The following is a 20,665-nucleotide window of genomic DNA, read 5'->3' as shown; positions in this document are numbered from 1 at the left end:
TAGTCACAGAAAACAATATTGCATTTTGCTTTAACAGTTTATTTTCACCACCTATGAAAAAGCAATCAGTCAATAACTTATTACAGAGTGGATGTTTCGGAGTTTACATATTGTGGCAGGGCGATCAGGAAACCTGCACGGAGAAGTCGGAAGAAGAACATTCAAAGCCTACAGAGCAAACCATTCTCGTCGAATCTCGAGCCTTTATTTTAACCTGACAGTTCACCACGAGGGCGACCTGTTCTGAACTTTTCCCCTCCCAGACGCACACTTCCCTGAAAACAGCGTTAATGAAAATTTGGCAGAAAGGGTCACATCTGTCAATACATCTTGAGAACAATCGCAGGAGATGATGTGAGCCAAGCACTTAGCAGACCTGAGGTTGACCCCAAAGGCCCAGGAGGTGGACAAGTGTTCTGTAATACATCTGCGATGACAAGCCAGAAAGTCAAGGACAGCAGCTTGGCTAGACTTTTGTTTTTTGACAGCTTGGTTAAATGTAACAAATGTTTTGCTCTTATATGATCACCTTATCAAAGGCTTTAAAAATATACAATGTGTATAAAACATTTAAGCAAACCGCAGAGCTTAAAACCTTACGGATCCGGTCCAAAGATTGCCTCTCATCATATTTCAAATTTTCAAAGCACAATATGGTTGAATATTTAACACAATTTGTTTTACAAGCATATGTGTTGGTTACAAAAAAAATTAAGGTAAACAAATCTTTAAAGACACCAGATTTATTGCACATCTATGCAGACAGTGCTTGGAAATGGCAATCTGTACGTGTGGATGTTGAAAGAGATCTCCCACCGGCTACTGTTCGTCTTCAAGTAGTTCCAGCCGGCGGGGCCCGTAGAGTAGAACATATGCTATATGCCAGTCTCCGCCCCCTGACAGGCGCAGGATGTCCTCAGGGGACACCACGCTCACTTTGTCGTCGTCAAACTTGATCCACTCTTCTGCAGGAGGGTGGGGGGAAAAATAAAAAAACAAAAACGATGAAACTTTAGGTTCTAAACGCTCCGTTAAGTGTCTGAATGTGTTGCTGAATTGTGATTACCTTCTTTCCTCTTGACCCAGCCCACGTAGTGACCCGATGAGCTGGAGCGACCTTGGTGAGTCAGCACAGCCTGCAGGTCGTAGTAGCCGCTGTTGTTTGAACCGAGATCTATGAGGAGGAAACAAAACACAACTCCTTTCAAATCAAACAGGGAAACGCTTCATTTCTAAACAATCCCTTAAAGAAACGATTACTATGTTAGTGTGCACCTATTAACAATCAGCAGAACAAACAAAAAGTCGTTTAATTTAAATCTGACATATTAAGTTATAAGCTAAAAATAACTTTATTGCTTTTGAGGAAATCGTTCTCATGAAGCAGCTTGTGAATGTTACAACAGAAAAATGGTGTTGACTTACAACTTGTTTTTTAGTTTGAAATAGTTACAAAATAAGGTGTTCATTACAATTCTTTAAAAAACAACAGATTTGTAATCATGTTTTATGCATCATTTCATAAAAAAAAAAAAATTCTGCATCCGATTTAGGATATTAGAGTGAAATTTATTTATCCTGTATTATAAGTAGATGAGAATATTTTTCATCTTAATGTAGAGACATTTTAAGTACTTCCACAGACTAGTTCAACTACATCTTTGGCAGCATTTTAATGTCAAGGGTGATGCAGGGTCTCCACCTACCGTCTGCAAAAGAGAAAGGCTCATATTTCACTTCTTTTCCTGCGTCTGGCTTCTTCACCAACTAATGCAAAGAGAAAAGAGACAAAAAAACTACTTATTCTGAATGTCTATGAGACAGTTTGACTACCCGGGAAATACAAAGAGGGGGGCGAAAAGGTCTGTGTTACCTTCTGTTGCTGTTTCTCCAGCTTCTTGTCCTCCATGTCTTTAAACTTTGACCTAATTGGCAACATTTTCTCCTGCAGCTCAGAGGTGCACAGCTCATAGACATCCAACATGAGTGGGAACTTGACATCCTTCAAAAATGAGACACGACATTTAAAATCTATGAGTTAACAGACCAGCTACAGTGACGACCGGTACAAATCAGAAAATGATGAGCCAAGGAGACGAACCTTTAGAACTTTAGCGTTGACGGATTCTTTCTCTTTGTAGAAAAACCTGACCATCTGAACGGTCAAGTAGGCAGGGAGACGGCTAAGTTTGGACTAAGGGGGGAGAAGGAAAAAATCCAGGAGGTGATTACGAGTTGGAGAGGTGAAGAACAATAAATTGTGGAAATGAAAGAAAAATCGTACTTACAGATTTTACATACTGAGCATTTCTGTTCAAGGATGGAGACATTTTTGTGATCTCTTCTTGCAGCCTCTGGAGGAGAAACAACATGATTTGATCCAAACAAACCCATATCATACATGTTGCAGTGTTTTTTTTTTAACTCTGACTAAAACTGGGCATAAAAGAGTAATGTTTTAAAAAGCCTAGTGTCACATTTTACAGAGCAGATCCACTTTATGTTACACAGACTTGCTTCTGCCTTTTCCCGGATACTTACCAGTCTTAGCCCTGTAGCCAGGTATTTGACCTCCTGGTTGATGAAACAGCTGAGCTGAAGCTGGCTTTCCTTGCCCTTTATTGGCTCCTCTTCCTCAGCCTCTGTGCATTTCATGCTGAACAGGAGAGTTAAGTAATAAAACTCCAAAACATCAATTCTTTACAGCCACATCTTCATCTGAACCCAACACTGACGTTAAACGCTGCTCTATGACCAAAACCTGGAGAGTCAAACTACTTTTAAACGCATTGTGAACACAGACACACGAAAGGATACGTAGTTTCAAATTCTACACCAAAATACTGGTCAATGAAGTTCTTCTTTGAAGAGGCAGAGGCAGCTCCGGTCTCAGATTCAGTCTAAAGGGTGACAGAAAACTTTAGTTAGATTTGTATGACATGTATGTGCAACTTAGTGCTTTAGGTGATAAAAGCAGCAGAAACAAAGAAACCACTTATCTAAACAAATATTTGAACACAGATATATAACTAGAAAGCAAAGTTAAAGTAATCTACAGAGCAGCCTTTTGATCAATAACAGAAATAAAAGTTTACCTCCATGGCAGTCTCTGGCTCAAGTGGTTCTAACTTTTGTTGAAGCACTCTCACCATCTGAAGCCAGCACTCGTTAGCATCCTGACAAACAAAGTTGACAAAAATTGTACTTCGTGTAACTAAACAGAGCTTCACAAGGCCTGGATTTACACATGTTAGAGACCAAAGGAATTGAAGAGTTCCTCACCTGCTGGAGGTACTGCCCTTGGTCTCCCTTCTCAGCGAACTGTGGAAAGGCCATGTGAAGAAACTGCAGCAAAATAATGGGTGGGAGGCTGGAAGAGGTCTTGTCCATGGTCTCATATAAATCACGAAGAGCTGAGAATGAAAGGAGGACACACAAAGTCATTTTACACGCATCAGAAAGTTTGAGACTTCAATACGGAGCCGTTTAGCCACAAAATTCCTTCACTGTGCCTCCTACCAGCTGTGATGTATTGTGCAGGTGCGTTTGCCCCCGAGGATCGCAGAGCACCTGAATACCTGCAGACAGCAACAGAGAATTTCAGCAGCTTGCTTTTTATGGTACAAGAAAATAAGATTTCAAGCAAAACAGCTCAACGTAAGGCAGGCTATAGCTTATGCTGTGTTCTAAACCTGTTTTAGACAAAAAAAACGTACTTCCTGAGTGCAGTTTTAAGCTCTGGCACGGAGCGGAGACACTGCACCGTGGCGTTCATGTAGCACGTGTTGCCCAGGTTTGTCAAACCACAAGGGAGCTCCATCTAAACAAGACAACAAGACTAATAAGCTTTCCCATCAAGTATTAAGTATAAAAGGATGTAGCTGCAGTTTACCATAACTGCAGTCTCAAGCTTTGTCAACATATTGTCAAAAGAACAGAATAAAATACAAATAACTTGAAAAAATTTCAATTCAGAGTTCTCAATTTGTATTCTACATATGAACTCTGACCAAATAATAGAAAAGGTTTGTTACCTCCAAAAGAAAACAATATAGTTTTTGCTTTTGAAACCTTTATGGCATACTGGTAAAAGGGAGGGTTGCTCACCGCTGAGGCCAGCTGCTCCTCAGTCATATCCTCTACAAACATGGGTCGGACAGCAGGCTCCTCAGGCAGGGCGTCTGCAGAGCCCATCATCAGCAGAGTCATTCCCTTAGGAGAGAGCGGGGGGAGACAAGATAATTAGTCAAAATATACTTGTGCGTCTCTCCAAAATAAGGCAAAGGCCTGTAAATATACCAAATACTCACATTTTTCAATTTAATGTTTCCCCACTCATCATCCTGGAAAGGAGATGCATTTGTTAGCTGATTGGAAACATATGAGGGGTAACACTTTTGATCAACAGCAACAAGAAAAGACCAAACACATCAGCTCTTCTTCATTTATTGTATGGCATCTCCAGAGACAATACATGGCAATTTATTTTCAGTTCAAACAAGTGCACTGCAATTAGAATGCAGTACAGATTCTCAAAAGCAGAGACAAAGCATTAAGTAATTAGGTTTTTCAGTCTTTTGTTGGATGAATGCTGCATTTTATAGGATGGCACAGAACTGTATGAGATTAGCGTCACAAGTTGGTTATAATAAAAACTGTTATCTGCATTAACGCAGACAAGAGCAGCAGATACTGCCTCACCCTTGCAGTACCATATTTTCTTCGTACCTTCAGAGTGCCTCCCTTCACCATAACCTTCTGTCTGTCTGGCTGAACTCCAGTCAGGGCAAAGAGCTGCGCCTTGAAAACCATGGGTGGTTCCTCGGTGTTCAGCTCTACTGCATCAAACTTCTCTTTGCCCCATTTCACATTGACTGGAACGAAGAGAAAACAGCACCACGTGTAAACAACAGCCTCCCGCAGAACACGCTGGGAACACTAGACATGTACGACACAGCATCAGGTTGACAACATTAAAGTGCTTCGTGTTTCTAGTCAGGCATCTAACCGGACAGCCCGGCTCAGCTGACTGTTACTTTAAAACACAAAGTGGAAGCTAACAAAAATAACTAGTGTTTATAAACTACTTCGATGCGATATATGTCCCATCCGTGACATTATCGCAGGTGAATATGTAAAACCCTGTTTTCTGATTGTTTACGTTTAACAAGCCGCAATAATAAACCGCAAAGAACAGGAAAAAAACTCCAGTGACAACAGGGCTAGCCGCACAATAGCATTGCTAATGCAATAAAATGTAATAAAATACAGGTTCCAATTGAGTTCAAATTTTAATAAATCGTGACGACTTGTCACGCCAAAGACCTGCTGAAAGTGTCTATGCTGCAAAGGGAAAAAAATGATCGTAAATAATTACTTTACCAGCCAAACTTTAACACCTAGCTAACTGGATTAGCTTCGTTTAAGGTGTCAGGTAATGGAGTCGGCTTCGACAAAACACGCTCTGAAAACAAACCTAACTTAGAGCAGAAATATAACTTTTTATATTATTTTATCTCACGCAACGTTTACTGGAACAACTTGGCTGGACAACTAAGAATTTAGAGGCTCAGTCTAGCACTGTTAGCATGCTAACTGCATATCTCGTTAGACAGCTAAGCTAATGTTCTAAACGCTCTCACCTAAACACGTGTTAGGATTCGTGTTTAATGTTAATTTTAATAAAAAATAAATGTATAGCGTTAGATGCACGTCGTACCTGTAAACACCGGCATGGTTGGCAATCTTTCACTTCCTCGGGGTCTATTTTTTTCTCCCGTTTCAGTCTACTGGGGCGCGAATCAAGAGTTGGCTAGTTCTCAGTCAGAACTTCATTCAAACAGGATGACGCTGCAACAACACGCTTGGAAGCGGTCGATGCGCTCGACGAGCTGCTAGCCGTCCTGCTTCTGGCAAGCCGTTGTGACATATAATCAAACCACCCGCTTGAATTTGCCATTTAATATAGCTTAATTATTTCTACTAGTAAAATGTGCATTTCACAACCTTTAAATGATAAATTGGCTAATCTTAGAGTTAAGTTTTTTCTTCCATCTTTCAAATAAAGCTTTTAGTTTCCCCTTTGTGTAATAATGCTGTACAATTACAGCTTTAAAATGGTGTAGCTGATGTCCCCCCCCCCCCATTTAAAGGACACTTGGGTTTACCCTTTCCCTTGATAGTGCTGTAATATTACCAGCCCCCTTTTATGGTAATTTAAAAAGCCAAATATATTTCCAAGCACCAAGATGACAAGATAAACTACAAGTCACTCCTCAGCAGGGTTAATGTTGTTCAGTGAAACCTTTCCAAACATATTTGGATTATGAGCCCATGTACAAAGCACACTGACGAGATATAAATGTTAAGCTACAACAGCCATAGAAAAGGAAGAAAATAGTGTACAAAGCATGATAACGATATGTTTATTGACATATCCATCAGTGCGGACTCCAATGCAGTTTAACCATGCAAATTATCTGAGACAAGAGTAGATCATATTTCCAGTGCTTTTTTTGTTTACTGAAAAAAGAAAGAAAAAAACAAAACAAAAAACACAAAAGACCGTGAACGTATTCCATAATTATCCTCATGTCTTTTTCTTTATATACACTAAGGGGGGATTTGCATAAATGTGACATTACCGTGTTGGAAAAACAGCTCGCACATGTTAATTATTCACACAAGTAGACTAGGTTTACGTAAACTCTTGTTTTAGTAAGTTTTCAGACAATACGAACCAAGTGATGGGTTTCGTTTTGATACAGTCTGTTGCAATGTTTTCATGAAGAGGTGATCTAATGGATATACGTGAATGTTCAAAAATGGAAAAAAAAAGACAGTTCTGATAAAACCACAAATGTGTGGCATATTAAAAAAAATATGGAAGCATTAATATTTGTCTGGTGTTGAAAAAAAAAAGATATGGCAGTAAAATCAATATCCAAACATTAAGGCACAAGGTGGGCCAAATGCTACACCTGTTTAATCTTTTACAAATAATTTACAGTCAAGTCAAACAGTGTAGTTTTATATTTGTTAACTTATTGTCCTTTTGAGCCATTTATCTATGAATCACTGTAAGGCAATACATTACAAAAAAAAAAAAAAAAAAATCATACAAGAACAAAATATATATTACAGAGGCAATGTACCAAATAAACAAAAGACAAATATTCATTTACTTTTCTGACTCCTATATGCCATTACAATGGATTTTTTTTCTTATGGCTTGGAGCAATAAAATAACCACAATAAAACGATGCATAGATTTAAATGATGATCTTGCATGCTCCTTACTCAAAAACCTCTGATATTCATGTCCCAATATGCTGTCCCAAACCTGATAATTGACTTGCAAAGTGATTTAAAAAAAAAAAAAGGCAAAAAGGCCAGAGACATTAGATGAAGGCATCAGTCATTTTTAGCTGAAAACAAAAATTGGATTTAGCTCAAAGAATCCTGACAGAAATGGGGAAAGAAAGGACTAAACAGATATTTACTTTCCACTCCTGAGACACAACCTTTTACTACAGCTCTACGATCCCTGTATGACAGTACCTTAAACTGAAAACAGACTTACAGGAGTCCAGATTGGACCCCCGTCCCCCCTACAACCATTCAATTCCCCCCCTGTTAGAAAAACTGTTAAACACAGAATGCATACATGACATGAGTCCTTCAGTCTCTCTGTTGTCTTTCCTGAATTCCGGTCAAGTGTGCCACCTGCTGGTTGAAGAAGAGAACTGCGAGTTTGTGGAGCTGGATGACGTTTATCTTCCGAAGAGACGCTGATGAACGAAGAGGAGTCGGCCTTTTAAAGTCCACGTTGCCTTGTGGTGCAATTTCTTTCCCAGGGCTTATTAATTATTTCTGTGTGTGCTTTTCTTTTCTTTAATACATTTTCAATATAGTACAGGCTTTCCATGTTTGTAGATGAGAGAAGAAGAAAAGTTTAGAGTCCATAAAAAATCCCAATGATTCAGGTGGTTAGCTGAAAGAAAGAACAAAGAAAGTGTCCAGTAAAAGACAGATAATATCTTCTCCTTTTGTTAGTAACCCAGTCTAACAACAAAAAAGCTGCTTGATAGAGACTGTAAGAGCAACTTTTATTTACATTTGACATGTTCCGGACAGGCTCCTCAGGCAGAAAGTTGCAAAGTCTCTAAAATCAGTTAATGAACCCAGGAATGTATTAGTGCCAATTAGAAAAAATCCCAAGTGTGAATCGAGAGCCCAGGAGTCAACCAACTAACCAAGCAGGAAGTGTCTCGTATCAGAAACACCCAGGGAGACGATTAATAAATACACAGGCTTAAAGCTTTAGAGGAAAAATCTTTAAAAAAACAAACAAACAAAAACAACACTTTCTGAAGAGGTTTCTGTCAACATGTGCTGGATGTTGTGTCTGCTGCTTGGAGGCTGGACTGCGCTCTGCTACAACACAGGAAACAAAGAGCAAGTCACGTGACTGACCTCTCGCCTCAGCCCTTCAGCTGAGATTAAAGAAAAGTAAAAGGAACAGAATACTTCTGGCTGCAGCACATCCTCACTTACTGCCTGGAAAAAAATATGTTATGCAGCTACTTTAACATCTGTAAAAATATTTGTGAACCACGTGCCATCACATAAAGAAAAAAGGGCTCTCGTACATAAATGGTCAAGTTACCTCAGCTTTCCTGTATTGCCTTTGGGGTTCTTGCGGAAGGACTGGTTGGGTCCAGAGCGAGAGGACATGGAACGAGGAGAGGCTCTAGTGAAGGGTGGTGGGGTTTTGGGAATCTTTTTTCCAAGATGGCCGATCCATTTCTTCTGCTCTTCTTGGGTCAGGGCCAGCAGGAGCAAGTCCCGGGCAGAGGTCACGTCGTAGTTTACTGTGGAGAACAGTATAATTTTTGTAGAAAACAAAATAATACAGCTGTATTCCTTTTAATATAACCATTCTAACTTCCAGATTTGGGCCTCAGCATCAGCTAAACAACAGATAGTGGTCCCACATTTTAAAAAAAAAACAACATTTCTTATAAATGCTTGCGATGACAAATTACAACAAAGACCGGTTTTTACCTTTGCAAGGTCTCATAATATCCTCCTTTTTGTCCAGGTGGTCCTTGTGGCACTTCTCGTGGCAGCGGCGGCACTCCAGGGCCGGAGGCGGCTTGAAGACGTGCCACAGGGGCTTGGAGCAGCCGTCGCAGTTGGAGGGGAAGTGATATAGCGTGGGGATGAACTCGTGGCCTTTGTGTGGGAAACAGTTGGTTTTGTCGCCCTGAGGGATGGCGTCCACTATGTCCGCGTCTTTCCTGCACTCTCCCTCGTTGGCATACAGGATCTGAATAAGCAGAGGAGGAGGATTATCAACAAGCAAACAAAAAATATATTAAAAAAAAAAAAAGAAAACACACTATGCCTTTTGACACAGACTAAATGAACAAATGACACTAAAGCTAAACGTTCAGGGCATGGTGGGGTTAAAGGGTCCCTCCTACCTGGAATATCCTGGGAATCTCTTCCGTATCAGCTCTGTACACGTCTCCTTGTGTGACCGGTCTCACATGAAACAGTTTACTGCACAAGAAAACCCAAAATTAGACACGTCAATATCTGAATTAGTCCAACTAACGTCAAACTTCTCAGTGGTTTTATTTTCAGTTCATGTTGAAACTGAGAAACTGAGATGCGTTAAAAAAAAGGAGCAACGAAAGGAAGTACGTACTCGATATCAAGTACCATGGAGGGGTTTGACTGCTCTTTGTCCTGCTCGTCGTTGTAGAACAGAATCTTCTTGCTGCTCACCACCACATACTGAAAATCATAATGAGAATAGAATAAAAGGAAGTCTTGGTTTTGCCCGTCACCAGCATCACGGTGACTTCAAAGTGAAAACGAGAAACAAACCTGTTTCTTCCATCCATATCGCTTGATATTAGCTCGATTAGGAATGGACAGCCAACCCTCCAGTCTGGATTCTGTGAAGCGAAATGTTAAAGAATTAATAAACATGAAGGAATTAAAGATACTGGAAGGAGGTCATGCAACAGTTAAACCCAAACTCAACTGGGAGAAAAACAGAAGTTAAAAAGGTTATACTACCACACTACTTTAAACATAAAATGAACTCCTCAGGGAGTTTTAAGACAACCGCACTGGAGCAGGTGACAGGACTGTAGATACCCCATGCAGGAGGAGCATACTGTGTAAGGTGAACTCGTTTTTTTTTTTCTTTTTTTAATTGCAAAATTGTGCTGAGATTTGAGAAGCTGGAATTCGGTGAATATCATCACTCAGTCCTTTCACAGAAACAAACGGGTGCACTACAGGTTAGGGTTTCTGCATCGTCTGGTGGCAAAAACTATATAGGAACGGTGCATGCAGCTGAAAGGACAAGCATCACAGGATCTGAGAACTTAAAGGGGGCTTGTGTAGGGAGAGTGAGGGGGGGTCTCTGTGTCCAAACGAGCAGAACTTCTGGTCAACATGCTGACAAAGACACACCCAGAGTGTTACGTGTTTAAAGAACCCAGGGCCGTGTGCCATGTCTCAGAACATGTTTTAAATGTGCTGATAGTGATGTGATAAAACTCAGAGGGTGTTAGAGAACTCTACTGCTAGCAGAGACCTTGTGAGGCTGAGTTAGTTCTGTCAGCATCATCATTAGTAAATTAAAAAAAAAAGCAGAAATTATTTCTAAACAGGTCAATTACTCCACAATCCATCAGGCTTCTTTCAAAAGGGTTTTGGGAATTCATCCCACAAATGTAGCACCTCTGGCAAAAAAACCCCAAACATACTTAATAATAATAATAATAAATAAATCATGGGAAAACAAGACAAAACAAGAGCTTCAGCATGAGGTGGCAAGATGGGCTCGTCCACCGAGTTACTCACAGAGGAAAAGGAATGGGAGTTACAAAGATAAGAAGAGCAAGGAGAACCAACTGGGTATGAGGGAAATAAGAGAGAGTGATTTAACCACAAACACCGACATACATGAAAACAAAGTACATTCATGTTTATATATGAGCTTATTAAAGAGTCTGTAGGCAAACGAGCGCAGCAGCTTGAGTAACAAAACTATCACTTGGCTCGGCTTTTTACAAGTTTTTGTGTAAAACATAACTGCTAAAAAAAGCCAATAATTTGGTTAGAAACTTTACCCAATAAGCAATAAAATAAACTCAGAATATAAAGTAGTAAAACTGGAAAAAACAGACCAGTTTCAGCAGTTCGTGTCACCTGAGGCGACACGACTATCTTAGTCCAAATTTATTACTGAGAAAATCACAGACATTGACTTCTTTAGGACTTGAGTTCAGTAAAACTCAAATTAGCTGAGATTTTGATAATAGCAAAACAGTTTTTACACGATTGTTTTAACAATTTGTTGCCGTAGGAGAGTAACCAAATAAATGGATTTGAATGAATTCTCGCCGGGAGTCGTGAAAAGCGAGACTGACTCCCCGCAGGTGTGATCATACCTGCAATATTGCTGTCGGTTTCGTCCGCCTGCAAGCTGGTGATGCTCGAGTTCTCCATTCGTTGCTGCAGATCGTTCAGCTTCTCCCGGAGCTGCTCGATGTCGCTCTCCTTGCTGTCCAGCTGCATCTGCAGATCGTTGCGATTCGTGCACTCCTCCGCAAGTTGCTGTCGGTTTAAAAAATTTGATTTAAAACCAAACCCTTAGAAGAACCAACCGCACTTCAGTTTGCTGAGACGTTCGCCCACCGCCTGCATCTCGTTGAGCTCTTTCTGGTACTTGATGGCCATGTGGTTAAACTTGTCTTTCTCCTGATTGAGCTCCAGCTGAAGCTTGCGGTTCTCCTTCTCCTTCTTCCTCAGATCCGCCGTACTGCCCTTCTTCTTCTGGTCGAGTTTCATGTCTTTACGATTCATAATCTCTGCCAGTTTGTTCACCGCCTGACAGAGTAGGGAGGACGGAACGGATGCAAAGAATCAGTCACTGCCATCGCTCAGCTCAACTGATCGCTGAATTCTCACGAGACTTAGATCTTTACCTGAATCTTCAGAGTCCGTTCTGTACTGAGGGCCTTCTCGTAGCTGGCTTTGATTGAATTTGTAAGCTCTTCCCTGTTTGCTTCGTATTCTTCAAGAGAAAAGAAAACTGTTTGATACTCTGTTCACTACATTACAATACAACAGGGAGGTAAAGTTCAGCAGCTTGACAATACCTTCCTCCTGAACACGAAGCTTCTCAGTTAACTCCGCTTTGTCTTTGCTGAGGTTCTCGACGTCTTTGGTTAAAGTTTTGTTGGATTCCTCAAGCTGCACAGAAACTTTAAATTATTTCTCCACACATCAAATCAAGCAGAAGAAGCATTGCTGCCCTGCAGTAAAACTGTGAACTTTTACAATAAAAAAAACCAAAGCCTGATGGGTTTTTCTCACCCGAGCAATAGTTGCCTCCTTTTCCCCGACCTCCTGCTTGTGTCTGGCTGCTGCTCTCTTGTTCTCCTGGATGAGCTCGCAGTACTGCTCCTCCTGAAGGCCCCGAGCCAGCCGCTCGGACTCGGCCTTGGTTACCGTCAGATCCAGCTGAGCAGACAGCGAGTCCCTGTGTGAGAGAGAAGAGTGGGATCTAGTTAGTCCTTGCTTCATAAAAACACACTCATTATGACCGACAGGCATCGGCAGCACTTCGCCTCTTACCTTTCACCCAACAAATCCTGCACCCTTTTATGTGCTTCTTGTACCTGCCGGTTCCTGTCCTCAATCTCCTCTTTTAGTTCCTTGACCTGAGTTTTGTAAAGTGTCTGAGAAAGACAAAAAAAAAAACACCCAAACAGTTCAGGTTTTTCAAACTAAACGAGGAGGCACAGAAAAACCTTAAATACGTCAACGCATACTTACAGAAAAATACTGTTCGGCTTCAAGTTGGTCCTGAAGTTCCCTCATCTGTCCCTCGTTGCCTCTATATTGTCTGGAAAAAAAACACATCGACCAAACAAGATCCACGTCTTATTTTTACTTCTTTAAGAGTAAAATGTAAAGAATCGTTTTAGGTGACAATAAACAAAAAAAGCATCTAAAAATCATCCCATTTAGTCCAATGAGCTGATCAGAGGATCAGGAAATAAGTGGATGAAGCGGGACTAATCCTTGTGTAAAAAAAAATAAAAAAAAACCTGAACCGCTTTGACATACTAATGCTTTAAGCTGGAATAATAGCACTTATTTGAAAATAACAGGCAATTGAAAGGCAATTTACACATTAACTTCTTAGGAGAATTACTGCCCCGAGCTGCAGGAAAAGAACATTAGAAGTTCTGGCTGGAGCTCCTGCCAGCTTGTTTCAGAGCTTCTTAAGCATTATTTTGAACAAGAGATTATTGAATAGGTTGATATCTTTTTTTTTTTTTAAGTACTGGGAACATTTAAAGTAATATTATGATTGAAAATTCAGAGGCGTACTTGGTCAGCTGCGCCAGCTGGAACTCCAGAGAGCGTTTACTCTCGAGCGCTGTGTTGATCTCCTGCTTGAGCTGCTTCTCCGAACACCTCAGCCGGTCGACATCCTGCATGCGGCCCTTCAGGTCACTCTGAACCAGGACTCGCTTACTCGACTCCTGCTCCAGCTGTATTTGCAGATTTTTCACCTGCGGAAGGAAGGATTGTAGGCGCTGAAGAACGGAGGTGAGACGAAGACTAAACGCTCAAATGCCACAAGTTCCTTTCACCGACCTCATCTTCCAGCCTCTCCCTTTGTTTCATCAACTGCTCCATTTTCTGCACGGACTGCTTAAGGTCGAACTCTAACATCGAGCACTGCTTCTCCACCTCCAGGACCCGGCTCTCCGCTCTCATCCTCGCTCCAGTCTCCTCCGCCACCTTTTGCTGAACAGCTGAAAGCAGAGCAGTGACAAACTGAACTCAGTCTTCTATAGTCAAAACAAACTGGCAATGTGGAGTTTTTGTGTTTCTGTTTATTAAAGACAAAAAAAATCATTTCCATTAGAAGACAAGATTTAACCTGAACGTGTCAATGGTTTTTTTTTTTTAAATATGCAATGAGCCAGTGTCCCGACATGCTCACTGGCTCGTGCTTCTTGAATTCCTCTAACCCGAACAGCACCTTCAGGTGTCTTCAGATCAGACAGAAAATGAAAAGTGAGGCTAAAAGAAACTGATTGGGTGAGAAATAAGATACATGCCATCTGTCATATGAGCCCATGTGGAAAAAAGGTCATAAAAATGTAAATGCGAAGAAGACCGGGCATGATAAATGTTTGTTTTTTTTTAAAACAAGGAGAGAAAAGGAAAAGGCATGCTCGGACATGGGACTGGCATACCATTCATGGCAGCTGATTTGGCTTCTTCGATAGACTCGTATTTGTCTGTGAGCTGTGCCCGCGTCACTCTGTGCTCAGTCTGCTCCTGCTCCAGACGCTGCTGGAAGGTCTTCAGCTTGTAGTTCAGGTCTATCTCCACGCTGTTCTTTTCCTGTACGGAGGGGAAATATAAGTATTATAAGACAGACACAAATCAACAACACTTCCTAGGAAGCCCTTGCTGCTAACACTCGCCGCGCGTACCTTCTCCAGGTTGTTGCTCCTCTCCTGCGCCAGCTTGCGTTCCGCCTCAGCTTTGGACAGGCTGAGCTTCAGGTTTTTGTTGTCCTCTTGCAGTCCAGATAGTCTTGCTGAAAGTGAAACAAAAACAAAGAGTCATTTGCTTGATGTTAAGAACATGAATACCTCGATCAAACACGATAACTGACTGATGGAATAAATCACCAGTGTTAAAATGCTGCTGATGAGAGTAAGAGTTATTAAACTTTGCAAATTCATCATGGATGTTTGAGAGTGGGATTCCTTTTTTCTTCACAGATTTTGAACTGCACCAAGTTGATTTACTAGATTTCTAGTGAGGTGTTATCACTTAAATCTCCTTTTATACACCCCTGAGCGATTAACATTAAAATAACGTCTGTACTCTGTTGAAACTAGAAAGCCTTTTTACTTTAAAACCTGATTTCATAATTGCCGCCTCTGATTTTAGTCTTATTTTTTCCTTTTATAATGAAAGACTGGCTTGAGCGTCAGCAGGTCACCTTGCAGTTCCCTCATCTCCTCCGAGCCCTGGCTGTAGTTCCTGCGCTCCGAGTCCAGCGTGCTCTGAAGTAGCAGGAGCTCCTTCTCCAGCTGCGCCTTCACTGCATCGCCCGCGCGGCTCCTCTCCTGCAGTTCGCGGTTCACGCTTTCCAAATGGTTCGACGAATTCGTCAGCTCAGTGTTGTTTTTTCTCAGTCTCGCCACAGTGTCCGACTCAGCGCGCAGCAAGGCGTTGGCCTCATCCAGCTGTCAATGAGAAAATAACAAATTTTAATAAAGTGCCCTTCATTGGCAAAGTGCTGTTAGCAATGTTAACAGTGTTGACTGAAAGACAGAAGACTTTAGCTTTGAATCTCAGGTTGGGCTCATCTGTGCAGAGTTTGCATGTTGTCTTTGTACTTCTGTGGGTTTTCTTCAGGTGTTCCCTCTCACAGAGCTGGACGAAACAGTTGAAAGAAAAGAAAAGAACCGTACGCCACAAGTTTATCTGCACTCCTCTCTTATGTACCTGACTCTGCAGCTGAACAATCTTGTCATTCGAGGCCTGCGAGTTCTGACTGATCTTCTTCATATCTTCAAGCTGCTCCTTCAAAGTTGACACTAAGGAGAAAGAAAATACATCATTAAAAGTAGGCCTAGTTTTCAGATCACATCATTTAAGTGAAACCAGAAGCAGTCTATTAAACGTTACTGACAGCTCAAATCTACCAATGCACTGGGATTTGTAGTAATTCAACTGGAAACTCAGAATAATATTTATATGCTTTCACTACTTCTCTGCTCAACAATAAGAGAATCCTGTTAGGGACATAAGAGTCAAAGTGCAATAAATTTTGAATGACTTCTCACTTAAATCTCTATTTAATATATATTACAATTCAGGAAATCTGTGCCCATGTCCTGAATGAATTTGAATTTTACAAACCTGACTGTCAAAGTGTCTAACTTAGAAATCAGCAGCACTTTATGATCTTTACCTTCATTCTCCAGATTGCGTCTTTTCTCTGCCTCCTGGTCAGCTTTTCTTTGGTACTCAGTGAACCTGTGCTGCATCATGATCTTGTCCTTCTCCAGCAGAGACACGCTAGCATCCACACTCTTCCTCATGTTCGCCTGCAGCAACGAACAACAGAGCAGAAACTGATCCTCAGTCACGCTTAAGATGCTAAAAAGGAATATATATAACTCTATTTTTTAATAGTAACATCACACCTGTAATGGCAAGGGCTAAAGGCTGAAAACACTTGGTGGCTGTTTCAGTGGATGTACAGTATAAAAGTATCCATTTATTGACAATTTAAACTCAGAGCAAAAATTTAAAAAAAAAAGAATTAACCTCTTCATCCAGTTCTTTCATAATCTTCTCGATCTTGGCATTTGATGTCCTAGGGGGTTGCAGAATCAGAAAAACAAAATCAGAGATTTTAAGTTTCTTATAACTTAAAACTGAAGAGACAAACGATCTTAAGAACACCAGTCGCTTAATAGAAACATTTAATTTCTTTTTGATACCTAGCCAAAAAGCAACACAACACAAGGGAATAAAACACCTTTAGTGTACAACAGCAACTTCTCTCAGGGACGCTTTTACTTTCAAATCAAACAATTTAACTGGAAACAGTTTTTAAGCTTTTGTAACAACTAAACTCAACTGTTTTCCCCACATTTCTGCAGTCATGAAGTCACAGAAATGTGTGTTTTTAATTAGACAACGTAAACAAATGCACATTACGTAAAAACAAAGGACTTAATTCAGACCTGCATTTCTGTTCCAACTCATCTTTAAGCTGCATTTCATTGTGGAGCTGCTCCTCTAATTGGTAGACTTGCTTTTGCAGGCTCTCCAGCTAAAAGGAAAAATATACACACACACATATATATATATATATATATATATATATATATATATATATATATATTCAGTTTTTCAAGCTGACTGCTGTTTTCCATGATACAGAGTTCCTTCTACTCACACGACTCTTGTCTTCTTTTGTGGAACTGCTGTGTTTGTCGCTGCTCTTTGTGGAGGTAGAGCGGCGGGAAGTGCTGCAGACATCAGAGACGTCATGAAAGTTTAAGTAACACAAGCTCACAAGGGTTAGAGTCAAAATGAAGAGTTGACTCTGTACGTCTGAGATGTCAGCTTTAAAATAACTTCTACTCTGCCAGTTCAAACATTTGCACTTTCAACGACATGTAAACAGTGAAGGAATCAGCCTGAATATTCTGAAGACTGAACGAGTGCGACCAGCTTACAGTTCATTGCTGTAATATGTGAAGCCGACAAAGGGGAGCTGGTTGCCCACGAAGGCCTTCGGTATGGGAAAGGTTTCCTCTTCTCCCCGATCCTCCTCGATGTCGTCGAAGTTACTGGTGTCGATGTCACTGCTCAGCTCAGGCACCACGGGGGCGGCAGCTACCAAAACGACACAAGGGTGCGAGGGATTCATGAGAACTCATGAGACACACGATGACCTCTGTGGCAAAATTCACAACCCAAGTTTTTTTTTTTTCTTTAAGTCCTGACAAGTTTTTTATTAGTGTCACAAGATCAAGAACCAAGTAAAGCCAGTTTGAATTTCTTTAAAATCGTGAACTCCATTTGCTGCCATCTATTGTACCAATGTTGTAAACACAAAGATGAGTACGACCAAAACATATAAAGAATTAACAATCTTGTAATAACCAAAATAGTGGTAGCTCATGATGTAATTTTGGGTCTAAGAGCTTCGTGCAGGCCTGAGGGTCGATGAATTTTTTGACAGACTCAGGAATTGTTTTGTCTTTGAGGAATTTGAGCAATCACATTGTAATGATTATTATATTTGCCTCTACAATACTCAATCTTCAAAAATCCATGAATACGTCTACTTTAAAGTCTGTTTACTTCAAATATAAACATCTTATCATTTATATATTTTCTTTAGACTGCCTTTTAATAATTTTACAACTGATTATCGTAAAATAACAGACAAAAACAATTACTCCAGCTCCTTTCATTAAGACAGAAGTGTTTTAAAACCCTCTTTCAGTCGGCTGATACAGTTGGTCTGTCACTGAAACACACCACAGCACTGACTCCGGCCTAGTGAAGTATGAAACATAAAGCCACGAAAGAACTGACTGTAGCTACTGGATTTAGCTCTACATTTCCAATCACTCTCTGCTTCGATGTCAATTCCAGCGCATTAACATTCGAGTTAAACCGCGCCCCCCCCCCCATCCCTGGCCCCCATTATTACTCGGAGCAGGAATCACGTTTAGTCTTGGAAAGGATACTGAATGAATGGCTTGTCTACAAGTATTTCCTGCAACTGTCTGCAGTAGGTCAAATGGAAAACATGATGACTGGCTACATGATTGAAATAACAGAGTTCAGACTGCCAAACGAAATGGGATTTGTAAAAATTAGAGTTCTTAATGACGAACACGCCTTACTGTCTCGGATGCTCTCAAACGTCCACTGGTCATTCTTGAAGAAAGGATGCCTCTTGATCTCGTCTACGCCGTTACGGCCAAGTCGAACTTCTCTATGGGGACACAAATGATTTGACTTTAAATAATTTTGATGCATCATCAAATTACTAATATATAAAAAAGGTCATTTTTAACATTTTACTGCAGAGAGGAAAGCTTTGCGTGTTTCGTTCCAGAATTTCTCTGCGTAGGATCAAACGCGTGCCTCCACACAAAGAAAGCCTTCCCATCTAACCTGTCAGTCAAGAAAGCACAGATGAGATTCTTGGCATCGTTGGAGATGTCGCTGTCATCCGGGAAGGTCAGGGCGTTCTTGTGGTTCATAATTTTGCTGTAGGTCCCCACCAACGAGTCTGCATAGAAAGGAGTATCGCCTGCGCACGAGACAAACAAAAGTCATGGGAAACCAGAATATTTATTGAGTATGGTTTTTTTTTTAAATGGTTTGCTTTTCCAATAAATAACTAACTAAGAACTCACCGACAAGCATTTCATACAGAAAGACTCCGACCGACCACCAGTCACACTCCCTGCCATAATAGCCATCTCCTCCTTGAGATTTCAGTACCTCGGGTGAAATGTAGTCCGGAGTTCCCACTGCGGTGTCGCATCGTACCATGCCGTCCTGACGGGGCGAACGTTGTAAACTCATCACCGTTCCATTATTAAAACATATCAGAGCCTGAGCCATTATTTATACAATAATAATAACATAAAAACCACTGTTTATATTTTAAAAACCTTTTTAAGTAAACTGAAAATGATACCTCCTTCATTTTCATGCAGGTCCCAAAGTCTGCGAGCTTCAGGTGTCCTGTTTTGTCCAGTAACATGTTATCCGGCTTTACGTCTCTGTTGACACACGGACATATGGTCAGCACGGGTATCGCAATGAAAGCACACTTCATGTAAACAAAGAACAGCTAAAACCTTCCAAAGCTCCAGCTGTGCTCAAACACTCAATAAAGCAGTTTATAAATGCATGTGATGGTTTGCTGGAAATAAGCAAAAAGATGGAATTCAACTGTTTTTTGTTTTTGTGTTTTCTTGCGTAAAACTCACTGAAAGAATTTAAAACTTCTGGCAACGCACAAAATACCAGTTACACAAAAATATACATTTTTCAATTAAAGTTTTTTATATTAATTTAAGTTGACAATAATCTTATTTTAGAAGGTTTAATATTGTAGTTAAAAACTTCAAAATGTTACGCCATAAAAATCAGATTCTGGTATTTATGGGCCCTTTTTAAAATGTCACATTTGCAGCATTTTAAACTTTTTTTAATAAGAAAGCATGGTTGTGCAGTCAAACAGTAGCATCAGCATCAAAAACAAGACATTTAATCCCATTTTTCTGAGTAAATATTTAGTCATGTTTGAGAATATATAAAAGGCAGGATCTCAATGTTGAATGGAGTTGAAAAGTTAACAAGAAAAACTTTTTCATCTGTGGTCTCTGGTACTGAGTTCTTGTCTTACTGGTTATTTTTTAAATCACCGCAATCAATCGAGAAAAAAATTTAATGATTAGAAAAAAACAAGACGGATGCTGATGGCCACCTGTGAATGAAGCCCATGGAGTGGATGCCATCCAGAGCCAGCACCACCTCCGCGGTGTAAAAGCGGGCCCACTTCTCAGGGACGTCGTAGTTGCTCATCAAGTTAACCAAGTCACCGCCTGGCATGTATTCCATCACCATGTAGAGGTAGCGGTTATCTTGGAACGCAAAAAAGAGCTGTAAAATGAAAAGGATGAAAATTATTACTCAGAAAATATAACAGGAGAACAAACATCTCTCCAAGCTCATGCACAAAACTGTTGTTGTTCATAAGTGGGTCTACAAAGGTAACAGACTATTTGATTTTAGGCATTTCATCAAGGCTTCATACCTGCACCACCCACGAGCTGTTGGCGAAAGCCATGATGTCTCTCTCTTCCCAGAAGAAAGCGGAGTCTGACCTCTTAATCATCTCAAACTTGCTCAGAAGCTTCATGGCGTATACTTTGCGGGTGGCTTTGTGTCTAACCTGAAAAAGATGAGGTGACAAATGAGTCAGTTATTCATGTCTTGTTCTCTGTGCATATTTTATACATTACAAAAAAACTTGAATTCTTAC

At 40.6% G+C, this 20,665-nt stretch overlaps 2 protein-coding genes across 3 annotated transcripts in view; both read right to left on the bottom strand.

Annotated features, from left to right (window-relative positions):
• Nucleotides 1-23: 23 nt before the first annotated feature.
• Nucleotides 24-5,735, bottom strand: usp14 (ubiquitin specific peptidase 14 (tRNA-guanine transglycosylase)). Its single transcript, XM_017426069.3, has 16 exons — nt 5,720-5,735; nt 4,729-4,874; nt 4,311-4,343; nt 4,108-4,212; nt 3,717-3,820; nt 3,520-3,578; nt 3,283-3,413; nt 3,096-3,176; nt 2,818-2,900; nt 2,542-2,656; nt 2,289-2,354; nt 2,102-2,194; nt 1,874-2,002; nt 1,707-1,767; nt 1,067-1,174; nt 24-965 (listed from the first exon to the last, which is right to left on the bottom strand). Exons 1-16 carry the CDS (start codon nt 5,733-5,735, stop codon nt 820-822), a joined length of 1,476 nt encoding a protein of 491 aa, XP_017281558.1. The 3' UTR covers nt 24-819.
• A 674-nt stretch (nt 5,736-6,409) lies between these two features.
• rock1 (Rho-associated, coiled-coil containing protein kinase 1) overlaps nt 6,410-20,665 on the bottom strand; it is a 28,219-nt gene continuing 13,963 nt past the window's right edge. The window contains exons 4-33 of one of the 2 annotated variants that reach the window (XM_017426056.3): nt 20,438-20,575; nt 20,108-20,283; nt 19,313-19,397; nt 19,026-19,170; nt 18,781-18,919; nt 18,507-18,598; nt 17,325-17,484; nt 17,042-17,114; nt 16,827-16,915; nt 16,405-16,453; nt 16,046-16,181; nt 15,577-15,668; nt 15,068-15,314; nt 14,550-14,656; nt 14,307-14,457; nt 13,699-13,859; nt 13,429-13,613; nt 12,868-12,937; nt 12,667-12,770; nt 12,406-12,571; nt 12,189-12,282; nt 12,015-12,103; nt 11,725-11,916; nt 11,478-11,643; nt 9,898-9,968; nt 9,716-9,804; nt 9,489-9,567; nt 9,067-9,331; nt 8,669-8,873; nt 6,410-8,436 (exon numbers count right to left, since the gene is read on the bottom strand). In XM_017426056.3, coding sequence (XP_017281545.1) covers nt 8,385-8,436; nt 8,669-8,873; nt 9,067-9,331; nt 9,489-9,567; nt 9,716-9,804; nt 9,898-9,968; nt 11,478-11,643; nt 11,725-11,916; nt 12,015-12,103; nt 12,189-12,282; nt 12,406-12,571; nt 12,667-12,770; nt 12,868-12,937; nt 13,429-13,613; nt 13,699-13,859; nt 14,307-14,457; nt 14,550-14,656; nt 15,068-15,314; nt 15,577-15,668; nt 16,046-16,181; nt 16,405-16,453; nt 16,827-16,915; nt 17,042-17,114; nt 17,325-17,484; nt 18,507-18,598; nt 18,781-18,919; nt 19,026-19,170; nt 19,313-19,397; nt 20,108-20,283; nt 20,438-20,575 — 3,867 coding nt within the window. In that variant the 3' untranslated portion in view covers nt 6,410-8,384. The remainder of the gene's footprint in view (nt 8,437-8,668; nt 8,874-9,066; nt 9,332-9,488; nt 9,568-9,715; nt 9,805-9,897; nt 9,969-11,477; nt 11,644-11,724; nt 11,917-12,014; nt 12,104-12,188; nt 12,283-12,405; nt 12,572-12,666; nt 12,771-12,867; nt 12,938-13,428; nt 13,614-13,698; nt 13,860-14,306; nt 14,458-14,549; nt 14,657-15,067; nt 15,315-15,576; nt 15,669-16,045; nt 16,182-16,404; nt 16,454-16,826; nt 16,916-17,041; nt 17,115-17,324; nt 17,485-18,506; nt 18,599-18,780; nt 18,920-19,025; nt 19,171-19,312; nt 19,398-20,107; nt 20,284-20,437; nt 20,576-20,665) is intronic. The other variant, XM_017426057.3, reaches the window with a different exon arrangement.

The sequence above is a fragment of the Kryptolebias marmoratus genome, linkage group LG20, assembly GCF_001649575.2.
Source record: "Kryptolebias marmoratus isolate JLee-2015 linkage group LG20, ASM164957v2, whole genome shotgun sequence".
Lineage (NCBI taxonomy): Eukaryota > Metazoa > Chordata > Actinopteri > Cyprinodontiformes > Rivulidae > Kryptolebias > Kryptolebias marmoratus.
This window is presented reverse-complemented; position numbering and strand designations above follow the sequence as displayed.

What these genes read in the sequence shown, in the direction of transcription:
- usp14 (XM_017426069.3), bottom strand. An exon ending in GAAACATTAAATTGAAAAAT is followed by an intron (nt 4,213 to 4,310) that starts GTGAGTATTTGG and finishes CTCTCTCCTAAG; the next exon opens with GGAATGACTCTGCTGATGAT. An exon ending in CTGGGTCAAGAGGAAAGAAG is followed by an intron (nt 966 to 1,066) that starts GTAATCACAATT and finishes ACCCTCCTGCAG; the next exon opens with AAGAGTGGATCAAGTTTGAC.